The sequence below is a fragment of the Triturus cristatus genome, chromosome 4_1, assembly GCF_964204655.1.
Source record: "Triturus cristatus chromosome 4_1, aTriCri1.1, whole genome shotgun sequence".
NCBI lineage: Eukaryota > Metazoa > Chordata > Amphibia > Caudata > Salamandridae > Triturus > Triturus cristatus.
The window spans coordinates 334,229,432-334,254,445 of record NC_140585.1 but is presented as its reverse complement, the minus strand read 5'-3'; the positions used below and the strand labels follow the sequence as shown (position 1 = coordinate 334,254,445).

Sequence of the window (25,014 nt, the reverse complement as noted above, 5' to 3'; positions counted from 1 at the left end):
CGACTGCCAGCGAGGCTCCAGCGGGTTCCTTCTGTCGAAGTTCCTTACAAGTACAAGATCTCCCGGAACCACGTCATGGGGCTTCACCTCAGTGTTATCGGGAAAAGCTGCAGCTACCTGTGAACGACAAGATTGTAGTGCAGACATCAAGGAAGCCAGGTAATCTGTCAGCATATTACAATCAACATCAGTTATTTTACGGGGTATAGGCGTCCCCCACATATTTGGTGGTCTACCGAAGATCACCTCATACGGGGATAGCCCTGTTCGAGAGTGTGCTACCATTCTCATGTAAAAGAGCGCAACTGGTAAAGCTACTATCCAGTCGACACCTTTTTCTCTACATACTTTGGACAGTCTAATTTTCAAAGTTTGATTATGCCGCTCCACGAGACCTGCTGCCTCGGGATGTCGGACACAGTGGAATTTCCATTGATAGCCTAACAAAAGTGAAACATGTTTCATTAGCTCGGATGAGAATGGCTCGCCATTATCTGAGTACACAACACGGGGCAAACCATACCGTGGGAAGAATTCTTGAACTAACTGTTTGGCAGTAGTCGGGGCAGTGTAATCTGAGACGGGATACGCCTCTGTCCACCGGGAAAGAGCGCATACAACTACGAGGACATATTTGAATCCTCGACATCGTTCCATCTGGATATAATCCATCTGGAGGACTTCAAAAGGGTGATCGGGGGGTTGAAATCCACCCTGTTCTACAGGTACGCCTTTTCCTGGATTGAACTGACAACAAATCATGCAGGTACGTACTTTCTGTTTAGCTGCCGCTCGCAAGTGTTTATTGAACCAAATGTGTTGAATACTGTCTAGCATAGCTTTCTCTCCTAGGTGCGCTGGACTATGTATTGTGTTAATGATGACTTGAACCATTGAGTCGGGGAGAAACCATATAGATTTTCCCTTCGTCATCCATCCTTGATCCGTTTGGATCCCTCCTAATTCAGTCCATCTCTTTATTTCTTCTGGTGTAGCATGTGTCTGTATGTCAATTACATCAAGGGCGGGATCCTTAACTGTCATGCAGTGTGTTGGTGTCGGAACTATTGTCTTTGTCGTGTCAGTTGTATGAGTCTGATTCTGAGCAGTCTGTTTAGCTGTTCTGTCAGCTAGGTCGTTACCCTGAGAAATAATGTCAGTCACTTTTGTATGGGCTTTACACTTCATAATCGATATTGCAGTCGGCAGATGTATTGCATCTAACAGAGCTTGAATAAGGGGACCGTGCTGGATGTGGGCACCGTGAGAAGTTAAATAACCTCTCTCTCGCCAAAGCACGCCGAAGTCATGGACGACTCCGAATGCATAACGTGAATCTGTGTATATGTTGACTTTCTTATTTTTGGCTTGAATACAGGCTTGTGTCAGAGCGATGAGCTCTGCTGCTTGAGCTGACAAGGTATCGATACAATTTGTTTCAATAATTTAAGTGTCTGTTGTGACTGCATAAGCGGCCACTAACTCTCCTGTATTTGTTCTCATGCATGAACCATCTACATACAATGTCAGGTCTGGATCTGATAGTGGAATATCTGTCAAGTCCTGTCTGGGTTTTGTCGTAATAGCAATAACTTCAATACAATCATGTGCCAATGGGTCTGTTCCACGTAATGGCAAAAGTGTGGCAGGATTTAATGTACTACAACGTCTGATTTCTATGTGTGGTTGGAACAATGTCAATTCATAACCCGTCAGTCTTGCTATAGTCAAGTGTTGTGTTTGGGTCCGGTTCAAGAGAACCTCTACTGCGTGTGGTACTTGTACTGTCAATTGATGTCCTAACACTATGGCATCGCTTTGTCTGATTGCTAAAGCTGTTGCTGCGACTGATTTCAGGCACGCAGGAAGAGCCTGAGCTACGGGATCTAATGTACTAGAAAAATAAGCACATGGCTTGTGTGATCCTGCTTGTTCCTGCGTGAGTACTGACAAAGCAGTACCTTCACGTTCTGTAACAAAAAGTGTAAAACGTTTGCTGTAACATGGTGTTGCTAAAACAGGTGCTTGGCATAAAGCTTTCTTTAAGCTTTCAAAAGCTTGTGTATGTTCCTGAGTCCAAGGGAGGGCAGTCGATGTCGCTGCCTCCTGTGTTGTCAACTGAATGAGTGGTTTTGCTAGAAATGCATATTGAGGGATCCACTGCCTACAGTACGAAGTGAGGCCTATGAATGCCCGTACCTCCTTTTGTGTCTTGGGTGGCGGCATGTTAACAATTAACTGGATACGGTCGGGTGTAAGCTGTCTTCCCCCCTTGGACAGCAAGTGCCCAAGGTACACAACTTGCTGGACACAGAATTGTAGCTTTGAAGGGGACACTTTGTGCCCCTTGTCGGCTAAGAAATGTAAAACCGTCAGTGATGCTTTTTCACATTCAGGTTCGCTTCGGGCGGTGATCAGCAGATCATCGACGTATTGAAGCAGGGCAGTGTTAGCAGGCATGTGGATACTGTCAAGTTCTCTTTTCAGTGCTTGGCTATAGATGCTGGGGCTTTCTGTGAATCCTTGAGGTGCGCGTGCGAATTTAAAACTTCGTCCATTTAAACTGAATCCGAACAAATATTGGCTTTCCGGATCGATTGGGACGCTAAAGAAAGCGTTCTTGAGATCGATTACAGTAAAGAACGTTGCTTCTGAATCTATGGCTGTTAGCAATGAAGAGATATCTGGGACCACGGGGTATTGTGGTACAATGCATTTATTTAATTCTCGCAGATCAATAACTAATCGATATACTGGTGGTGCTTTTGGATCTGTTCGTTTAAGAATCGGAATTATCGGGGAATTACACACATTGGAGTCCGTTTCTACAACCACTCCTTGTGCAATGAGCTTGTCAATGATTTGCAGTAAAGCCACAACAGCATCTGGGGGTAACTTGTATTGTCGCATTCGTGGTAGTACTACTCCTGTTTTGAGTGTGACTCGATATGGTGTAATGTGCATACAACCTACATCAGTGGGGCCTTGCGCCCATAAATGTGCAGGTAGATTCTGTAACCGATGATCCATGTCTCTAGACACGTAGTGACCTTTAAAGTCACGCAAAAATAGTCGTACTCCTTCCGGAGAACAACATATTACAGCTCCTAGAGCCTTCAATGTTTTTATACCTAACAAGTTTTCTGGACATGATTTTGTAAGCAATAGATCTGTAGTCCGTGTTAATGGACCGACTGTGAATGCAAGTGGTTGCGATACTTCGTTGATAGTGGGCTTTCCTGAAAAACCAAGGGAAATATTTTGTGAGCCTGAGAGGGGTGCCCCTGGGACTTCGCTGTGACTGATAGTGGTTCTGCTTGCCCCTGTATCGAGTAGAAACTTTCTGTCTTTCCCTAATACTTGACTCTGTACGTAAGGACCTTCTTGATCTACGGGAACCTCAATAAGGGGTAGGCCAACTTCCCTCTCTAGGCTATTTCATGTGTAGCGCTGATACTCTGGATAGTCATTTTGTGCATACTGGTACATCTGTTGTGTCGTGTTTTGTGTTGCAGCAATAGGCTGTGGCTGTTGTTGTGGTTCTGGTGCGGTCTGTTGTGGAACTGGCATAGGTTGCGCATGCTGAGGTACTTGTTGTTGGATCTGATCCTGTCTAGGCGGACGTGGTCTCTCCTTCGTTATGCCCGTAGAGATATTATGTTTCAGAACTGCGCAATCGTGTATATAATGACCTGGCTGTTTACAATAGTTGCATGTCCCTCTAACAGGACCCGCTGAATCATTGGACTGCATCGTACCCTTTTTATGACCGTCAGCTGGAACTGACTGAGCAACGAGCATTTTCATTTTCGTGTCTTTCATACGCCTTTGTTCATGTTCTTGTTCTTCTCTAATTCTATTGTGATGATATTGTAACATTTGCAACATCTGTGACGGTGTGTTACCTTGCCAAGTACTCTCGAATTTCAGTACTCTACTCTTAACTTGGGGCAGGGAATTCTCAACTAATTTTGTCACAAACAGATGTGGATACGACTCACTACTTGCTTTTATGCCACTATTAATACCAAAACATTTTTCAAATCGGGAATAGAAATCACTAGTGTCTTCATCTTGTTTTTGTTTACAGGCTGAAATTGCACCCTAGTCTTCCTTTTTCGTAGTTAATAAACGTGGTAGTACCTGCACTAATAATCCTGGCAATGCTGTAGTCTTTTCCCCAAGCCCTGAACCTGCAGCTCGGGCTTTTTCTTCGTTTTCTAATGCTGTCCAATCTATCTTTTGGTCTCCCACCTCCCATTCCTTTTCTTTGAGTTTCTCGTAAATACCGGCAGGCAATAAAACTTTCAATATTTTCATAATGTCAGGATAAGTATACTCTCCCATGAGTAACATGTCTTTTATTTCACGGTGGAAACCTGCTGGATCTTTGTCATGGCTGGGTACTACTTTCTTCATTTCTAATAATTCAATTTTAGTTATGGGCGTGTACACAAACACGCGTTTAAAAGTATTGTCCTCACCTCTGATTGGGTGCACTTCGCGTAAGGGATTCTGTCTGTCTATGTGATACGTTTTTCTTTCCAACTTGGGGGGAACTGAAACATGTTCTGGGCATACGAAGACAATGTACTGGTGTCGATAGTCTAGGATTTCTTTAATTAAATCAGTACCTGAACCTCTCCATTTATTCGTGAGTAATTCTATCAGTATATCAGGTAGGGGACCAGGATCGGAATGTTGGCTTCTATATAATATAAGGAGGTGTTGTATCATGTATATACCAGCTAAACGCTGTTCGTCTGGGGTAAGGTTCAAAAACGTGTGTGCTAGCGCATCATCACTGTATTTTTCAGAACTGTCAGCCCATTGTACTGCTGACCTGGCTAATTCTTGTTCATCCATAGAATCGAGCATGTGATACCCCCTTCGGTCTCGGAGTAATTTATCAGCAGCCTGGAATAGGTATTCAGGGGACCTTGCATTTAACATAGGGGCTTGAAAATGTCTGTTGCATTCTGGACGTATCGGACGTATTGGATCATTAAAGTATCTGGTATTGTTACAAGGTCTTCCCCTACCTACATAAGCTATCGTTTCTAATTGTCCTGTGGGCATTTCTGATTCTTCCTCCTCCTCTCCCTCTGATTCAGTTTTGTCTGCCTCCAATCTGGCTTTATGTATTCGTTCTACTTCTTTGCGGATCTTTTGGCACATAGCTACTATACATGTCTGTTTATCATGTTTTCCCTCTGATATATTCTGACCCCATCTGGTAAGTACTTGCATTTTATCCTGGTCTACCTCGGACCTATCTCTGTCTCTGATCAAGCAGTTTATGAAGAAACGTAACAGTAATCTCTGTATATCCACTTTTTGGTATTCCATGGCTTCGTCAATACTTTCAGGGCCTTGCCCTGTTTGGACAAAGCGATATATATTGTCTAGATGTCTAATCATTCCTGGTAGTGGCGTTAAATACATTGAAGCTCGTCGTATACGTAATGATGATAGCAGCATTCTGTCATTTTTACCGGGCACTGGATCATATCTACAATCTACAAGATGTTCCTTAAACATGTCGGACGTTGCTATTTGGGGTGTACGTTGGTTTGCTAAATCTCTAAGAGACGACTTACTTCGTAATGGTGGCGTGGCGAAAATTGCTGCCGCACCTCCTGTCGCACCTTCTGAGGTGCTAGGCATAAAAGGATTTGTGGGATGTAAGGTAGAAACTGTGGATGCAGGAAAAGTTGTATTGTGCGGAGGAGTTTGTGGTTGCGGAGCTGGGGGCGGATGATCTCGGGGTTGAGCACCATCAACAGGTGGCGTGTGTGGTGGAACATTGACATATTCGGGAGCTGCATCGTCTAAATAGGAGGAAAGGAAAATATCTTTTGCGGTCTTGGGATGTGCCTTAATCGGGAGTAACGGGGGTGGCAAATCTTTCGGTATTTCCGGGGTGGCCTTAGGTAAACCTTCGGCCAAAAGAGGATACATACCATTCATAAGAGTGTTTCGTTGTCTATCTACTTGTTCTGTTTTTACTCGGATACCTTCCTCAACTAATACGTTTTCTCGGGCTTTATTTGAGTTCTCCCTACTTTTCTCTTCCTGTCTGAGCGCTTTCTCTGTGCGCCTATGCGACTCTTTACGCCATAACTCAATGGCATCTTTCTGTGACTGTCTGGCTTTCTTTTTCCATAATTCTTCTTCTACTCTCATGATGCAATCTGCATCCCATGTCCCAGCTGCGGGCCACCTCTGACTTTCTGCTAGATCCTTGGTGTAGTCCACCCATAAATCAAGATATAATACGGCATCTAGGCCATGCTTATGGTACATAAAATACCCTGGAGTGTCCCTAGGTGGAATGGGAACAGCTTCTTCGAGTACTCCTTTTCTAGTTTTGATCTGTCTTAATTTTGAAAAGAACGGCATCTTTAAACCTTGCTACTTGATTCTTACTTGAACTGGATTTGAACACAATTAATACGATAAACACAATAATGAACACTCATTCATACCACAATTTTTGAACACAGTAAAACATTTAACATTTAACATTTAACGATAATTAAGAGAAAACTAACTACTGACATAATACTTAACACTAGATAACACTGAATTATATACATGAACATACTGGATATACTGCTAAACAGTACAGATACACTGCTAAAACAGTGCAGACCGGATCTGTGTACCCAAACCCGTCAGGACCGGCACAAACCAATGTGCACGTCTAAATGCCTCCCCAGCAACGGTACTCACCGGGTAGCACGGAACGGAAGGCCTCGGAACTGAACTGAACTGGACCGGACTGGACTCGACTCGACTCGGAAACTTCGGAACCTGGTGGGCCTCTGTATACCTCGGATCTTGCTCTCTCAGCTAGGCTCTGGTCGGGATACTTCGCACTTCTCACCGCCTCGTCTGGGTGTTGATCGCAGCCTCAGTCACCCCCGCTTGGCCGGAGGGAGATACAGGAAATCCTGCGGGTACGCGTTTTTGTCCGTTCAGCTGTGGCAGGGGACCGGGCCTGCAACGCACCTCCGGCGCGTGAGATGAGAAAGTGTCCCTATTCGGGCGCCAATTTATGTGGTAAATATTTAAATTACCTGTACTATTTTTTATGCGGAAAAGTCTAGTAAGAATAACTCAGTCAAAATAAGAGGCAGAATCCGTGGTATTAGAGGTTCTGAAAAGGGCTTTATTCCTTACAAAGGAATTATGGTTCGAACCAGGCAATCTTATTCCATCACCACGAAGGTTCAGGAAGGGATAGGCAATACATTATTGACAAGTAACAATATATATATGAAAAGCATTGCATTAAGACAGATGCAGGAGGCGTAACAGCTGATAATACAGATAAGAATACACATACGTAATGAAAATGGGCGTAACAACAGGCGTATACTAGAAACGTCATTTAAAATGATGTCACAAGTGGGTGGATCCATAAGAGAATCCTGCAGTGTCAGCAGAAATGTTTGGCAGAGATGCGCGCGCAGCCGCATGACGTGTGATTGACGTGCAACTGGAGGGTGAAGGGAAATTGACATTTAGCTCTACATGTGGAGACAGAAGTCTGGGGGGTCAGGTCAACCTAATCCCAAATCGTATCTAATATCTTTGTTTAAGGAACTGTTTTATCCAAAAGGAAAGGTCTCTCGGACGGAATCTATTCTATACTGACTGTTAGTGCATGTACAAGCGTCTATGTGTCTACATGAGATGCGAGGGGGCAGGAATCTTCCATGGTAACAGGGGCTATGAATTACTTGCATAAAGACAGCGAGGCCGGGCCCTTTGCTCGGTAGCTGGAAGGATGTTTACCTAAAACTACTAGACAGGAATGCATTGGATGAGGAGCGGAGCAGATAACTTGAAGGCTGAATACAGTTTTTGGCAGGCAACAGGCCGCGTCAGGCACCGTTAGCCGCGCAGGGAGTAGGACAAAGTTCAGGGATACGGATGCAGGTCCAGGCTGGAGCATTTCAGAGGTAGAAGCAGGAAAAGGCTTGATGGCAGAATTCAGGGCCTACTCGCCTGAACTGTAAAACTAGAAAAGTGAACCATATAAAGTCGGTGGCCAATCATACTTAGGAATGGAATATTCGACCCATTCATGGCGGATCTGAAAGAGGACATGTTGGCGTTGGACGCACATGTATTTGCGTCTTCATAGCTGGAACTGGAGGGAACATACATGTACTTGTAGCATGTACATGGAGTCGTTGGGGTCTAAGATAGGGGACACAATTGACCATAAAAATTCATATTTCCTCACCGGATCATAGTTGTCTTCATGAAGACAAATTATTATCTTTAAGAGGTCTAGGGGTACTTCTGTGGTAGTTAATCCCTCCCATAATCTAGTCCTAGGGACCAAGTTGAAGGTGGCTCGGTGATCAACGAAGGCAACATAAAAAGCCCCCTCCATTGATGTCCTTCACCTTCCACTTGGTCATGAAGATACAAACGGCCTGGTTTTACAGTCCTTGTTCTTGCTCTAAATCCTGCTTAACAATGAGTTAAAGCTTTGTTGTCAGTGACCCAATCTAATAATTTATCAAGTAGTTTACAAAAACATATTTTGGAGATTATCAGCTCTCTTCCACTTTTGAGGAATTGGAGCACATGCTGAATAGTGTTATAAATAGCATTAATGTTTGGCACCCACATTTTTAGGATGTGAAATTGTCCACTATGGACCAAACAAGGGGCTTCCCCCTGCCTCTGAGAGTTAACTGCTTTTTCAGTCTCTAGTAGGGAAAAAGTGGTGGGTTGATCGACAGAACTTAAAGGCTGGAGGCTGCTGCTGATCAGTGGTTCTGCTGAAGGAGGATTCAATAATGGTGCAGAATACAGTGCTTTGAAGTTAGCCATCCAATCCAGTGACTGGATGTACACCTCGTAGCAGTATGACAGCCACCATGGCTAACTACATTCTATAATATTTTAGTCGAATTCTTGTTAATCGCTTCTTATAGATCCTCCCAAACTCCCTGCCCCCATTCCATTTTAGAAGACCGTACAATTTCTTAAATGTAAACCTGGCTTCAACTATTTTTGCCCAAATGACTAAACTGCCCATGTGTGGGACTTTACCATTCCTGGATCACCATTGGATTTTCTTCTGGCTTGAATCGTTTACAGAGAAACTCTCTAAGAGTTAAAAAGAGAATTTAATGGCCCTCTGACATGAGGAGTTGATGGTCGTGATTCTTAAAAATCTGTCTAAGGGCGTGGCTAGCTGCCGAGCGAGATGGCCGCAGCCTGAAGGAGCTCCGGGGGTGAGACCGTCCTCCCCGCCATCCGCACATTGATCCATGTCCTGTGGCGAGTTCCCAGCCTACGCCTGCAGCGCTGCAACGAAGCGGCGTCCATCTGTGTCACCCGGGAGACCTGCCGCGGCCGTGTTGCGCAATTGGGCCTGTACTTTCGGCGGAAGCCGGGACCTCGAGTGCGGCAACGTGCCCGGGTGCAGTGCGCGAGCCCCGGGGTCGCTGAGTGGCGGCCCCCCACCTCTGCCTCGCAATTGACCGGACAGTGTAGCGGACGGCACGGAACAGCAGCCTGGAGCCTGACTGCCCTGGAGGATGCCCACTGGCCACGCAGACCCCTGGTACATCCGGGGCATCGTCGAGTGAGGAGCGGGGTGGCGTTGCGGGGCAGTGGCGGCTTGGCGCCACCGGAGCTTCCCCTGCGGGACAACATCCCCGGATCAGCACCGGCGGCGACGCTGGAAGTGCGGGGGCGGCCTAAAGCTGCTACCAGCGGTGCAAAGCAGCAGAAGCAGTGACCGGGGGCAGGGGGAGAGGAGGGGTGCGGCCCCTGGGCAGCTGAGACTGCGACGGCTTTGGCGCGCTGGCGTTGGCTCGCTGGGGCGCCTTCCGTCGATCGCCCTGCCCCCCCTGGAGATACCTGAGGGGTGGCAATACTGCTCTGGGTCCAGTGTGGAGTAAAGCAGCTTCTGGTTCTCTATCCCCCCCCCACTGGAGACGTGGGGACGACGGCCCGTCACGGAGTTTGGTCCCCGGCCTCACCATGAGCGGTAAGGGGAGTAGGGCGCATCACCAAGGGAAACTGGACAAATATGCGTTCACTAAAGGCTCACCCCCGCCGACGGATCACGACAAGCGCGCGGGCGCGGCCTCTGACCTGGCCGGCCCACCGAAAGTAACGCTGGAGGACATCATGGCCGCCCTGACCACTGTACAAGCGACGGTGGGGTCGATCTCCACGGACGTGACGCTCCTCCGGGCGGATTTCCAAAAAATGTCCACCAGAGTCACAGAGGTTGAACAGGTGACTACCACTCTACAGAGAGACACTGGCACGCTGCTTCAGAAGGTGTCGCGACTGGAGGCCGAAAATAAACGCATGGTCGAGAGGCTTGAGGATCAGGAGGGGCGCTCCCGCCGCAACAATGTCCGCATCACGGGCATTCCAGAGAGTGAGGGGAGCCCAGCCATGGACCTCTATGTGGAGAACCTTATAAAAACTGAACTGCAGCCCAGGGGGCTCTCTGCCTTCTTCTCAGTGGAGTGGGCGCACAGGGTGCCCGGGGGGAGGCCGGGGGTCGGGGCTCCCCCCCGGCCGGTCCTGGCTCGCATTTTTAATTTCTGCGATCGCGATGCCATTTTGCAGACGGCCCACGTGGCCCCACCCTTGCGTATCCAGAACTCCCAAATATCCTTCTTTCCGGACTACACGGCGGCGGTGTCGGCGCGGCGGCGGAGCTTCCTGGAAGTCAAAAAGAGCCTGAGGGCCCGCAAACTTTCCTACTCTATGCTATTTCTGGCCAGACTGAGAGTGGTGGCAGAGGGAAAGACTTTGTTCTTCGAATCGCCGGAGGAAGCTCATGACTGGCTGGAGGGGTGGCAGCAGGTGAAGCAGTCAGGCCGTTCCGACAGGCGAAAACGACCGGCGGGAGAGGCGCCGGACCCCACTGGCCGAGATGAAGCTCTGATGGCTGCGGCGCGGCTGCAGCACGAGGCTTAACACGACGGCGTTGGACACTGCTTACTTATATGGACGGTGCAGGGTAAGGGGGACGACCATGGGGTGAGGAGATGGCTGTGCTTCCTAAAGTAGCCCGGGACATATGGACACTCGAAATGGGGAAGGTACTGGTCTTCCTCGGACCTTCCGCTCCTTGCGCGCAAGTTAGGTGTTGGGATATGGGGTCAAAGCGCTCTGCTGAGTTGGGGTGGCGGGCAGTTTGGAGTCCGCATGGCAGGGAGGCAGGGAGGGGGTTGGGGGGTACGAGGGTAATTTGTTGGGGTTTTTTAGCAGTTAAGGTTTACATTGGCAGTAATGTTTGTTGTGCGGCACATGCAACCACTACAGAGCACACACTGCGCGCCGTTTGCTGCGCGCCGCTGGTTTCCCTGGTGCACGAGCGTTCTGATGGCTACTGGCTGGGAGGAGGCGCCTGAGCTGGGCCCCTCCGCTCCGATACCACCACTCTCCCTGCTCACATGGAATGTGCGTGGCCTGGGGGACAAAATCAAGCGAGGCCTCGTTCTACACAGTCTTAAGAGATGCGCCCCAGCGATTGTCCTGTTGCAGGAAACCCATTTGATCGACACCACTAGTAAAGCGATGGACAGGTGGGGGTACAAAATGGTAGTACATTCGGAGTTTACTTCCGGGTCTAGAGGGGTGGGTATTTTAGTACGGAAAAGCTACCCACTTATTATACACAAACATAAAACGGACAGAGCGGGGCGGTTTGCGGCTATAGCCATCCAGTGGGAGGGACGGCCCCTTAACGTAGTCTCCGTTTACATCCCCCCTGCCATGCACGCCACCGCGTTGCCGGCGCTCAGCGAATTCCTCCTCGACCTACCGGAGGGAGAACTGCTCATCGGCGGTGATTTTAATGCAGTAGTGCACGAAGCACTTGATAGGCACCCTCAGCGAGCGGGTGGGGCGGGACTGTCTCGGTTCAGAGGTTTTCTGGAGGCCATGGGCCTGCTGGATTTGTGGCGGTTGCACCATCCAACGACAAAGCAATACACGTACCACTCGGGGTGCATAACAGTCTCACTAGGATTGACTACTTCCTGGGGTCCACTGAATGTCCTCGCAATATCGATAGTGTTGAGATTCGACCTAGAGGTATCTCCGATCACTCCCCTATACTTCTGAAATATGATTGTTACGGCCTCGCACGTCGCCGTATTCCGGTGATACGCCCAGGTTGTCTCCAGGTCCCGGCGATACATAAAGCGCTGTCGAAGGCGACGACCCTCTTCTTTACGGAGAATGCCCCTTCTGCCGCTTCGCCGACGATATTATGGGAGGCGTACAAAACAGTCCTCCGTGATCAGGCGCTCACTACCATGGCGGCGCACAGGCGTGCGACGCTGGCGGAGCTACAGTTGCTTGAACGGGAATTGCGCTTGGCGGAGGCTCGACAGGCTCGGGACCCGACTCTGGAGTCAGCCGCAGCCCTGAGGGCTGCGCAGACCAAGTATCGGGCGCACCTTACGGAGCATACGAAGCAGCAACTGCTGGCCACACGGCACAGGATATATGACCTGGGGGATAAGACAGGGAAGCTCCTGGCATGGCTTGACAGGAGGGAGGGTGGAACCAGGTGGATAGCGCAGCTCACCTCTGAGGCAGGTCAGGTGCTAACAAAACCTGGCGAGATAGCGGACACTCTCGCGTGTCACTTTCGGCGGGTCTACTCCTCCAGCTCATCTATGACAGAGGAGGAGGCAGGGACGTATGTGCAGGATCTGGCAATGCCCCGGCTCGCCCCTGAGGCGGCGGATGCCTTGGAGGCTGACATTACCGCGGAGGAGGTGCAAATGGCAGTCCTTGCGCTGCAGTCGGGTAAGGCGGCGGGGCCTAATGGAATACCGGTCGAGCTATACAAGCGAATGGCCGAGACGGTCGCCCCTCATTTGCTCAACATGTTTACGGATAGTCTCCGAGCGGGTGTACTCCCGCAGGATCAGCGGACAGCTACTATTGTGGCTATCCCAAAACCTGGCAAGCCGGCGTCAGAATGCACATCCTATCGCCCTATCTCTCTGCTGAACGCAGAGGCGAAGATCCTCGCGAAACTCTTGGCATCCAGGCTCACGCCGCATTTGCCGGACATTGTACACCCAGACCAGTCGGGCTTCATGCCTGGCAGGAGCACGGCCCTTAATCTGCGGCGATTACACGGAGTATTGGCCCGTGTGGGGCAAGTGCGGGAACCAGCGGTGCTGCTCTCCCTGGACGCGCGAATGGCATTTGACATGGTCGAATGGCCCTTCCTCTTTGCCGTCTTGTCGCACTTGGGCTTTGGGCCCAAATTTAGGGCCTGGATCCGGCTCCTCTATGCCCACCCACTGGCCCATGTGGCCGTGAACGGACACATATCGAACGACTTTCCCCTGACGCGTGGCACCCGACAGGGATGCCCCCTGTCGCCCCTGCTCTTCGCCCTGGTGCTGGAGCCCTTGGCGGCTTGGATCCGCTGGGAACCCCAGATACGGGGACTTAAATGGACAAATGACTGGGAGGATCGTATCTCCCTCTACGCGGACGACGTGCTACTCTATCTCTCCTCCCCGAGACGCTCCATCCTTGCCCTACTTAACATTTGTGATATTTTCGGGAGAGCGTCCGGTTATACTATCAACTGGTCGAAATCGGTGCTCTATGTGCTGCGCGGCCCCGCTCCCCGTAGACTGCCCATTGCAGACGGTGACGGAGTCGTTTAAGTATCTAGGTATCCACATCACGGCCAACCCCACGGACTTCATACAACTAAATCTGCACCCCCCATTGGACCGTCTCCGGCGCGATGTGCGCCACTGGGGTACGCTACCGCTTGCGTTGCTGGGGAAGGCGGCCCTCTTTAAAATGATGGCTCTTCCCCGGTTCGTCTACGTGCTGGAGAACACACCGTATCGCGTCCCGCCAGACTACTTCCGCGCGATAGCAGCGCAGGTGACTGCCCTTCTGTGGGGTGGCAGACCGCCGCGCATAGCGCAGTCAAAATTGACTCGCGGCTGGTACGACGGGGGGGATAGCGCTTCCCGACATTCAGCTCTACTACTGGGCGGCGCAGCTCAAAGTAATTAACCAATGGCTTCATGTCCCGCATACGGACCCGGCATTCAGAGCAGATAGGGACATAATGGGGGAGCGAGGTGTGTTGGCGACCCTGTATGGTGGTGGGCTGACTCCGGCTTTCTTCGGTCCTCTCAGACAAACGGTGGCCATATGGCATGCAGCGCAGGCCAGATTAGGGTGGCGCGGGGTGCTGACTAAGCTCACACCGCTGTGGGACACCAGGCAGCTTGGGAGGCTCCGGCACAGCAGGGGATTTGACAAGTGGGACGCTATAGGGATCTCTACGATTGGCGACATGTGGCATGGGAATGACGTTATCACATTCGACCGTCTCCAACAGCAATATGAACTGGCGCCCTCCGAATGGTTCCGCTACACGCAAATTAAACACGCCTTGCTGGCATGGCTAACACCGGGTGTGGCGGTACCAGAGGCATCGCCCTTGGAGGACCGGTTATTAACGGATTTTATGCCGAAAAGGGCCACATCGTTTACATACCGTAAGCTGATTAACAACCTGCCGGACCCAATGGGCCCTCTCCGTGAGAAATGGTCCCGTGATCTGGGGGAATTTGACGAACCGGAGTGGCGAGAGGCGCTGGCCTCGCCACGGGAGGCGGGTATACCGTCGAGGCTCAGGCTGGTGCAGCTCCGCATCTTCCACCGCTCCTATTACATAAGGCGCACATTGCATAAAATCGGCAGCGCGACACATCCTTTCTGCCTGCGTGGTTGCGGGGAGGTGGGAGGCTTCTTCCATACCATATGGGACTGCCCCGTGCTTCAGGAGTATTGGCGGGGGGTGATGAACATGCTGTCACAGTCGGGGGGAGTCACGCTGGTGCCAGAACCCAGACGCTGCCTGCTGAATATCTGGGAGCCTAACGACCTCTCGCGCCTGGCGCAGGGCTGGGCCACGTTAGGATTTATGATAGCTAAACGCAACATAGCTCAAAAATGGGGGACAGGGGAGCTGCCGCGCCTCACTGCCTGGGGCACGGACATGGACGAAGCCATGTTTGCAGAGAAGTCGGCCTTTATTAGACGGGGCTGTCCTGGCAAATGGAGTAAAGTATGGGGAGCGTGGAACTCCTATAGGGGTGACATCTGTGACCCGCCCTCAGACACTGAAGATGATGCCTCAGACACAGACTAGGATGGGGGGGCCCGGGGGTGGGGGAGTAGGATGGTGGATGTTGAGGAAATGTACCGTTGTTGAATTGTTTTCTGCCATCTTGCCGCATTCAGGGGCTACTGCGTTGCTCTACATTGTGGAAAATTATGTGCCTGATTACTGTATTGTGCTGCTGCTAATAAATACAATAAAAACAAGTTTAAAAAAAAAAAAAAAAAAAAATCTGTCTAATTTGAGTGGATACAAGATCATAAATCTTCGCGATTACATCCAACAAAATACAAATAGCACTTTACTTTACAGTCCTGCGATTATTAGTTATCGTCAGAGCATTTGCAATTGGATGAGGTGCAGCTGCCTGCTTCTTGCGTGATTGAACCTGGATAGTAAGAGACCAGGGGTAATGGTCACTTTCTTTTCTTGGGAGAACTTCCATTTCCCTCATTGCTATCCACTCCTTAACATTCAGTAGAATGTAGACTGTTATTTCAATAATTTCCTCGCTGAAATGTTGGGGCGCAACATTATCATAGGGAATTGCCCATTGCATACATGTATGCCATGAGTAAATACCTACATGAGCTAATTGGAGTACAGATCAATTCATGCATTTGCCGGGAGTGGCAGCTGGCTAAGAGATTCCCCAGGAAATATCCTCATCTTTGGTCAAACCCAATTTAATACTTATGTGCTCGATTGTCAGGTTAAAATCGCCAGCGACAATAATACGATGGCTTTTATAGTAAGAGCAAAGCAGTTTGTCCAATAGTCTCCAGTTTGGAGCTTCCCACTTAGCCAAATAGTGGACTGTCAGTGCTACAAAGCAATCTAGGAAACCAACAAAGAGAGCTTCGGATAGTTGTTTCCATCCCTTTCTAGCCATGAGAGTAAAGTGAAAAAAGTATCAGCACCTACTAGTCCCCAAAACTAAGGGAGGTGACCCAGCCCAGCATCTTCCAGTTGAAGATGGGCCCACCTTTGGACCGGGCCTGGCCCGTGCAGCGGTAGTCACTTTCTAGCTCTCAACTAAGGGCAAGACTTGCCTCCTCCAACACCTTGTCTAAACGCAGATGGATTGTGGAGCTAGTAGTCCCCCACACAGCTCCTTGACATCCAGTTCAGTCAATGTATGCTACTGGGTGGGTCACACTTCCAGTAATGCTGACAGATCCTTATGGAATTAATGGGTGTACAAACATAGTATATTTCTTGATCTCAAGAGAATCCCTCACTGCCTTTGCATGAGCTGGCTGTGTGTTTTATGACTGCCAATGAAATAAACAGAGAAGCATCCATTCCCAACAATACCAAATATGTTGTTAACCCCACCACCCCCACGGGGGTGATTGCACTCTGTCCTCAGCTCAGCCCTTGGTTTGGTCCCATCAGGCCGCCACCCCTGGATTTCACTTTCGTGGTGTTTTTTAATTTGCTTCTATATCATTCCTCACTGCTAATATGTTAGTACTGGGGGGCTGCACTTCTGATGCCCCCTCTCCCCACTACACCCCCCCCCCCACCCGCCTCTGGGACTTGAGTCCAGTAAGAACCAAGCGAGTGGAGATGCTTCTATTCGCCCCAGCTGTCACAGCTCCTCCAGCTTTTATTTTGTTTGGCCGACCACTGTTGACATCAGGAAACTATTCATTTGTGTTCTAGCATTCCATGGGAGTTCAAAGCTTCCCTTCTCTCTGCCCATCTGTTCTCTTCCAGTTTCCTTCTTCCCTAGCCACTCATCCGTTGCTCCTCATCACACACTTTAGAGGAGGGCAACTCCATAATATTATCATTTGTTGAAACAAGAATTAGAGTCCTAACCAAATTTGCAAAGAATAGGCAAATGTCTCACTCAGTATGTTTTTTTAGTACTGTCCACTTCATAATCACCTTATTTTAATTTTAGTTAAGTATTTGAGGCCAGATGTATAAAGCATTTTTGCTGTCGCAAACGGACAGATTTGCCGTATCGGACAGTTTTGCAACATCAAAAATGCTTTTTCAAATGTACAAAAAGCAGAATACGATTCGGTTAACTTGTTACCGAATAGCAGTTTTCATTTGCGAGTCAGTATTTGGAAGGAGCGATGTTTTGGGCGTCCCTTCTAAATACAGATTGCTATGGTATGTATTACTGTTTTGTGACCGAATTCCGGCTGCAAAACAGTAATACTTTACCACCAGTTTAAAAGTGGTGGTAACCCATTCACAAATGAGAATGTTAAAAATATATATTAACACATTTTCAGAGAAGGCAGGTGTCCAAGGAACTACTTCCTGCTCTTAAACAACCATTGGTATTGCATCTGTTTCGCCTATGCGATTAATACAATGCTGTTTTTCATCGTCCAGGACGAAGGAAAGAGCTCCCTGACAAGTAACACAGAAATGGAGAGGATGCGGTGCAGCAGTCAGAGCTGCTGACTCGAGAGCTGGGGATCCCACTTTGTGTCTCGGTGGCGCTACATCTTTTGATTCTAGGCAAATCACTTTCTCCGGATAAGTTGCTATACAAATCTGCTGCAAGACGAAAAAGCAAAAAAAGGCAAAACTTTCTGAAAAAATAGTTCCACCAAAGTGGATGTTAACCTTATTTCGGCTACGGGAAACTGATGAGAGAAGACGACAAGGAACAAGCATTGTTAAATGCAGGAAAATATGCTACAGCCAATAGAAATGGAGGAAAAGTCAGTGGCAGGATGTAAGCCCCTCTTAAGTTTATATTAAAAACAATAGATTTCGCAAGCGCTGTGGCGGTGACTCCTAAAAATTAAACTAAAACGTTTAAGGAAAAAGGGTTGCATTAAAAAAATAAAAATGCTTTATTAAATAGCAGTCACAGACATTGTGGCCTGTGATGGCTGCAATTCCTAATGGTCGCAGATTGCAACCTACCTCGTTGATATTCATGAGGTAAGTAGATGTGTGACCTACTAGAAATTGATATTTGGTAATACACAAAAATCGTGCTTTAGGAATACCAGTTACCTATTTACAATTCGGAGATTATCACAATTAGGAAATTAGTAGACCTAATGTTTGTACATCTGGCCCTTAGTGTAACCACAGTTTCATAATATGGGTATAAATTTAAAAAAAAAAACTTTTTATTAACATTTATAATAATGCAAACATTGCATACAGTATTATAGGATTTGATGGTGCATACATAGCAGTTCAGGGAGCAATGTAATCGTACAGCTACTAACAATAGTGGGAGATAGTTCGTACTGGTAGTATCTTGTAAGTAAGCCGGGTTTTCTATAACTCTCATCCTCTTTTTATTGTGTTCCAATCATTCACTGATGTCTGACAATGAGTCTTCACCTGGGAGTTCAGATATATTTCCGCGGTAGGCATTCCATCCCCCCCACATCTGTATCCATTTTTTGGGACACCCCCTGTGTATGTAAACTGATTTCTCCACTATCATTGCATTGTCTATATCTTTACACCACTAATGAAGGGTAGGAGTGTGTCGGGATCCCTAGCGTTATGCAATATTACGCTTCGCCAGTGTCATGCCTAGTGTCACCCAGTCCTGAGCCCTATGATTGAGGTCCGTGGGCTCCCATATGTTGAGGAGGCATCGTTTGGGCTCTGGGAGAACCGCAATCTTTGTAACTTGTGAGAGTGTGCGCATTTCTGCCTTCCAGTAGTTTATCTCCGGACAGAGCCAAAGGGTGTGGAAAAGTGTGCCCACTTTTCCGCATTGTCTAAGACAGAGTGGCGTATCTGCCCGGTTAAGTTTGTAGAGGAGGGTCTGGGTATAATAAGTGCGATGCAGGATTTTTAATTGTACCAACTTGAGTTTAGACGATATTGCCACCTCCCCAGGGGATGCCAATGCATCTCGCCAATCTGTGTCATCTAACTCACCAACTTCTGATTCTATTTGGTTTTAAGGGCTGCAGTGGGATCTGACTGGTTATTTATTATTTTCCGGTATGTTTGGGAAATGGCTCTTTTGTTGAGATGATGCGTCAGGAGTCTATCCTCTAATGGCGAGGATTCTGCGAGCTGCGTTCCTGGTGGGATTATTGCCATCAGTGCGTGTTTGATCTGTATGTAACGGAATGCTTCTGTTTGTGCCAGACTATATGTGACCTGCAATTGGGTAAATGGGATTATTTCCCCTTTTTTCCACAAATCTCCAGCCTTTGATATTCCTATCCTGTCCCACTGCTGAAAACCTTTAGTGTTGCGTAGTGTACCTAATCTTTTTGTATCCCATAGCGGCATGGCCTGTGTCATCACTCCTTCCCATACCAGCTCTCGCTGTGTCTCATACCAGACCTGCACAGTGTGTGCTGTTGGGCCTGTGAGGTTGTTCCTTCTGACCTTATTGTATAAAGCTCCCATAATCCCCACGCTATCCAGGAGGTGTCTATCAGTCCGATATGCTGGGTCGTCATGGTACGCATGAAGCCATTGATTTATGACCACCAGCTGTGAAGCCCAATAATACATTTTGATGTTGGGGAGGGCAATGCCACCGTCGTACCAACTTTTTATAAGTTTATGCATGGCAATACGGGGCATCCTCCCATGCCATAGCAGACTAGTCACTTCCGTATTTATCGCCGTGAAGTATTCTGGGGTGACTGGGAACGGTGTATTCTGTAGTGCATATAGGAATCTGGGGAGTGCCATAATTTTGAATAGGGCTGCTTTTCCCAGTAGCGTAAGCGGTAGCGAACGCCAATGCTTGACATCGCGTCGGAGTCGCATCAGGGGCTGTGTAAGATTTTCAGCCACGAATTGTGATTTATTGTGCGTTATATAGATACCTAGATATTTAAATCCCCTGTCTGTTATCTGAATGTTGCATCCCTGTGGGAGTCGTGGTGGGAAACCGTGAAGCACATAAAGAAGTGTTTTTGCCCAGTTTATGGTATATCTGGAGACCCACCCATAGGAAGCACCTTTGTCCAGGAGGCAGTTAATCGAGCACGCCGGGGATGCCAGGTACAGCAGCACATCGTCCGCATATAGCGAAATGCGATCCTCCCAGCCCATGGTCCATTTTAAGCCACGGATTGTCTGGTCTTGACGTGTCCAGGTGGCCAATGGCTCTAGCACCAGTGTAAAAAGGAGCGGCGACAAAGGGCATCCCTGCCGTGTCCCCCTACCCAACGAGAATTCTGTCGATATATGGCCATTTACTACAACCTGCGCCAATAGCTGAGTATAGAGTAATTGGACCCATGCGCAAAACCTAGGACCAAAGCCCAAGTGTCGGAGGACCTGGGTATACATTTGTGGGTGCCAGTTTACTGGATCAGGCAATACAACCTTTTAGCGAACCCCTGCCCCGAACCAAGCAGGAAAAGCCTTCTTCACCTGCTGGTTAATTTTGCTATCATCTGAGGGATAGCTGGCCAGGCTGGTCCCCTGACAGCCTATGTCATGCATGTCCTTTGTATTACTTCATGCATTAGAAATGGCATATACTTAATGGAAGACAGTCTTGTATTATTTACACCATTTAATTTGACATTATTGCCAAAATGTATGTAACTTCTGTTCCAGTGTTTAGTTAATTGACTTTTAGTATTTCATTTAAGAATGCATAGTTTGATTCTGCTGCAAGAGTTTGCAAATTCACATGTCTGAGTGAGAAGAGGATCAAACTGGATGAGAACAGTTGAGACTTTAGGGCTGTGTGGTGGTGGTGGTAGTTGTCCCGGCAATGGCGAACACCTAGCTGAAGGTTTCCCAAGCAAACCTCTGGGAATAGCTGATAATGTCTTGCTGCAGAAGCAGGCTTCATTGTGTCTACATCACAGAGTGTTCTCTTCATTATAATGACATTCCATCACACCTGGCAGAAAAGCACCAGAGAGGCACTCCACCGAAGATGGAAGCTGACAATGGGATTTCAACTACTCTTAAGTGTGCCTCTTGTCGTGAACGTTTGCCAGAGAATATGTGTGGCATGAACATTGTCCCACTCGGGTGATAAGATGAAAATAGAACTATGACACCTCCAATAACTGTTTCTGTCACTAGTGCTCCTACTTGCCAATTGGCTAAAAAGTTTAACTTGGAAGTCTTCTAGAAATATTATGCGCTTTGCAAATACATTGTGTAGCGGGCTAAGGACAATTCCAGTGACCACATTGCAGCTGAAATGAGATTTCCAGGTACATTCCGACTCTGTCAGGCATTCACAGGTACAATCATCTCTCCCAGGATCAGCAGAATCACTGTAACAACCAGAAGGCAGGCTGGCCTGAGAGATGAAGCAGCTGTGTCCTTCCCAGATAGGACTTGTTCTTGTAGTTTTTTTTGCCTCCCCGGTGAATCTCTACAAGAGTAGAGTAACTGCATAGCACAGAGAAGTAGACATTTTGTTAACCACTGCAGGGTTTGAGATTTCTCTGCATTTATTTTCAAATAAAGAACACATTTTCATGTACCACAAGTAGCATCTCCACCAGGCAGCAACATTATAAAACCTAGCATAATTCTATTGTACACTCTGCAGTTAGAAACTTGATTTTAAGGTCCAAACCAGGCACAGGCGATTAGCACTGGGGTTCACGCGCCTACATAGGCAGCCGGTTCAGACACTTCACACTCAAAGTTGACAAAAAACTGCAGATACTTCGGGTGGGGGGATCAAATCCGTTCACTGTTATACCCTTCTCCGGCTTGCGTTGAGTTATCTGGGGTGGTATGTATGCCAGTCTTCAGTGTTTTATATCACCTACTCCCATTCAAAGTGTTTTGTTTTTATCATCTATACACAACTAAGGTATGGAATGACTATTTTCTTGCTTGCGCTCCCATTTTAGGCAATAGTGTGATTTTATCCTTATTGAATAGTTCTTTTGCCACTGGCTTCCGGTGGCCCATTAAGTCCAGTTTAAAGCTCTTACTCTGGCTCATAGCGCCCTGTATGGGTCAGGGCTGGTTTATCTTAGGAGGCGCTTTGCCTTCTATGTCCCTCGCAGAAGTTTGCGCTCTGCTGTGCAGTGACTGGCAGTGGTTCCTCGCTTCTGCAGGACTCGCTTGGGGGGCTGCTCTCTTTCCGTTAAAGCAGCGGAAGCTTGAAACTCCCTCCCTTTGGAGTAACGGAATATTCAGGACACTAGGTTGTTCAAGAAGCAATTAAAGACCTTACTTTTTAACTTAGCCTATTAATCTCAGATTCTGTTTTCACGCCCACTGCCCGCGCCATGACACTCCTGAGTATCTGTGCGCGATACAAATGCATTATAACATAACATATAGTTGTATCCATTTTATCCAGTTATCTCAATGGGACCTTTTCCCCGATTTACCTTTCTTAATCAGAAAATGTCTGTTAGTTAGACTTCGTGAATAAATATGCATATTTTGGTAAATCTAGTTTGCCAAGAGAGAACTTTTTTGGGTAAATTGACAATATGTACCTGTGTCTTGCCCACTACCCAACCTCCTGTGGAGTTTAACTCTGCAGTAGCCACACCTGTTACGTCCTTAAAGTTGTGTCCCCGTCTTCTGTGTCAATTCGCAGGGAAGTTCAAATAAAGCAGTTTAAACCCTCTATTTTCTCTCTCAATTGTACTGGACCAATAACATTGAAAAACCACCAATAAGGTATTTCTCAGAAATTTTGAACAACATTAAACTCTGAAAATAAGTGTCTTCGGAGCTAGCTATTAAACCTTAATATTGGTAATGGGCCCGTAGACACACATAGGTATTCGAACATTAGTATATTGGGACTTTGTTTTACCTTTCAAGTATGTGAACAGATCCACCTGATGTTGTCTTCACAGTCAGAGAAAATATAATGGGAAGGAAGAAGCGGTCTTAGTGCCTGTGTCCTCCTAATAATGCGCACTGCTCAATGCAAACTGCTGTTAATTCTGAATACATGCGTTTGTTCTGTGATCCATTGCTTTCAGACTCCTTGACGAGGAAGAGCAGAAGTTAAACAACTTACAGCGGTTGAAGGAGGAGCAAGACCGGCTTATCCAGAAAACGGAGGAGGAAAAAAATGAGCTGAAGCAGGAAATGTTAGTGAAGAGTCAGGCTTTAGAGCAAGCCCGTTCTGAACTGACTGCGCTGCAGAAGTCTCGCGAGAAGAACAGCGAAGGCCTGGAAGTAAGACAATGTTGGGATCATTTGTGTTTATCCTCCCTCCTAGGACTCTTTGGCTGAAATAGAAGTGTTTATGTGCAGCGTGGACCCCATTAAATTCTAATTTTCACATCTTAACCTAATGTAGAATTAAAACATTTGTTTAATAGATCGAGATCAGATTATAATCACTGGATTAGAATACAAAAATAATGTAGTGTGCACCAAAAGAAGCCATACTTTGGTCTTGTTCAAAGAAAAACACAAACATCACGTAAAACGAAGGGCATTTACAAATGTAAAAAAAATATACAATACTGTAAAGCGTGCACATCGTCTTGATACAGAGGACGAGAAAAGTAATCATGAATTACTATGCTAAACTTGTGACATTACTTCCTGCTTACCTTGATGGTGATAAAAAGTACTTTCCAGGTTAGCCAATGATGAAATTTGGAGTAATCTATTGTTTACAGTGATTCAGATTTTTTCAGTGGGACATTCCTTTACTATTGATTCATTAGTTCAGGAAACATTTGTTGTATGCAACTCTTGAACATAGGCTACTTAATTTAATTCTCAAAAATAGGCGCGCAAACTCTCAACCTAAATATTAAGTTAGACACTGAAATTTGTTTGTGTCTGAATATTCAAGGGTCAGAAAACTATTGTGAACCACCATATCTTGACTATCACACAAGGCTCTACTTATTGGTCCAGGTTTTTCAGTTGTAGACAGTGGAATGCTATATTGGCCGGCTGCAATGTTTTGTTGTGATTAGGCTCCAGATGGGGCAGAATTGGCCTGCTGTAGCACTGGGATATTTTGATAGATTCTGGCATACCACTTAAACTATAATCTACAGTGGACATCCGTGGGTTTTTGGATCAGGTTCAAGCTTTGCTGTACGCATGATTTGCATTCCTGATTAGTGCATCTGGTTTTGGGAGGCATGCAGCTCGAGTCTACAGAAGAGCTTTTTGTCAACACATCTTTGTGGCTTGGGGAAGATTATTTTTGGCCTACTACCTATTGAAAGAGTGGCTACCGCTCTATTAAAACATTTAGAAACCCATAACTTGAAACTTGCTTTAGGTACTTTTGCATTTGCTTCTGTGACACTTCCTTACATAGATAAACTCTGCCTAGTTTTCAAAATAAGTTATTTTGAAAACGTTGAATGGAGGGGACTTAGAATTTGGTATTACCATCGTGCCATACTAGCAGCTGAAAGATTGTCTGTCTGGTTGTTAGTTTATTTTTCAGAATGGTGTGTAGCTGATTGACTTTTTTATTTTTTTTATTTAACAGTTTTGTGTCGCGCACCTGCACCAGGTAGTATTAGTATGCTTTACAACAGTGTACAATCATATAAAGGAAAATGTTTGCAATACCTGATAGTGGTATAGAGAACAGTAATCTAAAAGGGATACGTAAGAGTCAATCAACCAACTCGGATTTGTAAAGCGTGGCTAATCACCTGCGGGGGTATCAAGGTGCTAGGTTCTTGCTGGGATCAGCAGAAGAGCCAGGTTTCGAGTCCCCTTCTGAATTCCAGGAGCAAGTATGATGTTCAGAGGTGGGGCGGAGCTAGCCACGCTGGGAAATGGCCACACTGTAGGCGAGCTCTCCCGACCGAGACAACATCCTGCAGTTATCCTGTGTCACAACACTATTATTATGCTTAACAACTAAGCGACTACATAAAGGGGACATCCTGCTACATTTCACGGTAACGTTACCTGCCAACTTC

At 47.2% G+C, this 25,014-nt stretch overlaps 1 protein-coding gene across 1 annotated transcript in view; it reads left to right on the top strand.

Moving 5' to 3' along the window:
• LOC146854897 (differentially expressed in FDCP 6 homolog) overlaps positions 1–25,014 on the top strand; it is a 354,648-nt gene that overhangs the window by 277,024 nt on the left and 52,610 nt on the right. Inside the window, exon 10 of the mRNA XM_085652318.1 lies at positions 23,086–23,284. Within this exon, the coding sequence (XP_085508444.1) occupies positions 23,086–23,284 (199 nt within the window). The remainder of the gene's footprint in view (positions 1–23,085; positions 23,285–25,014) is intronic.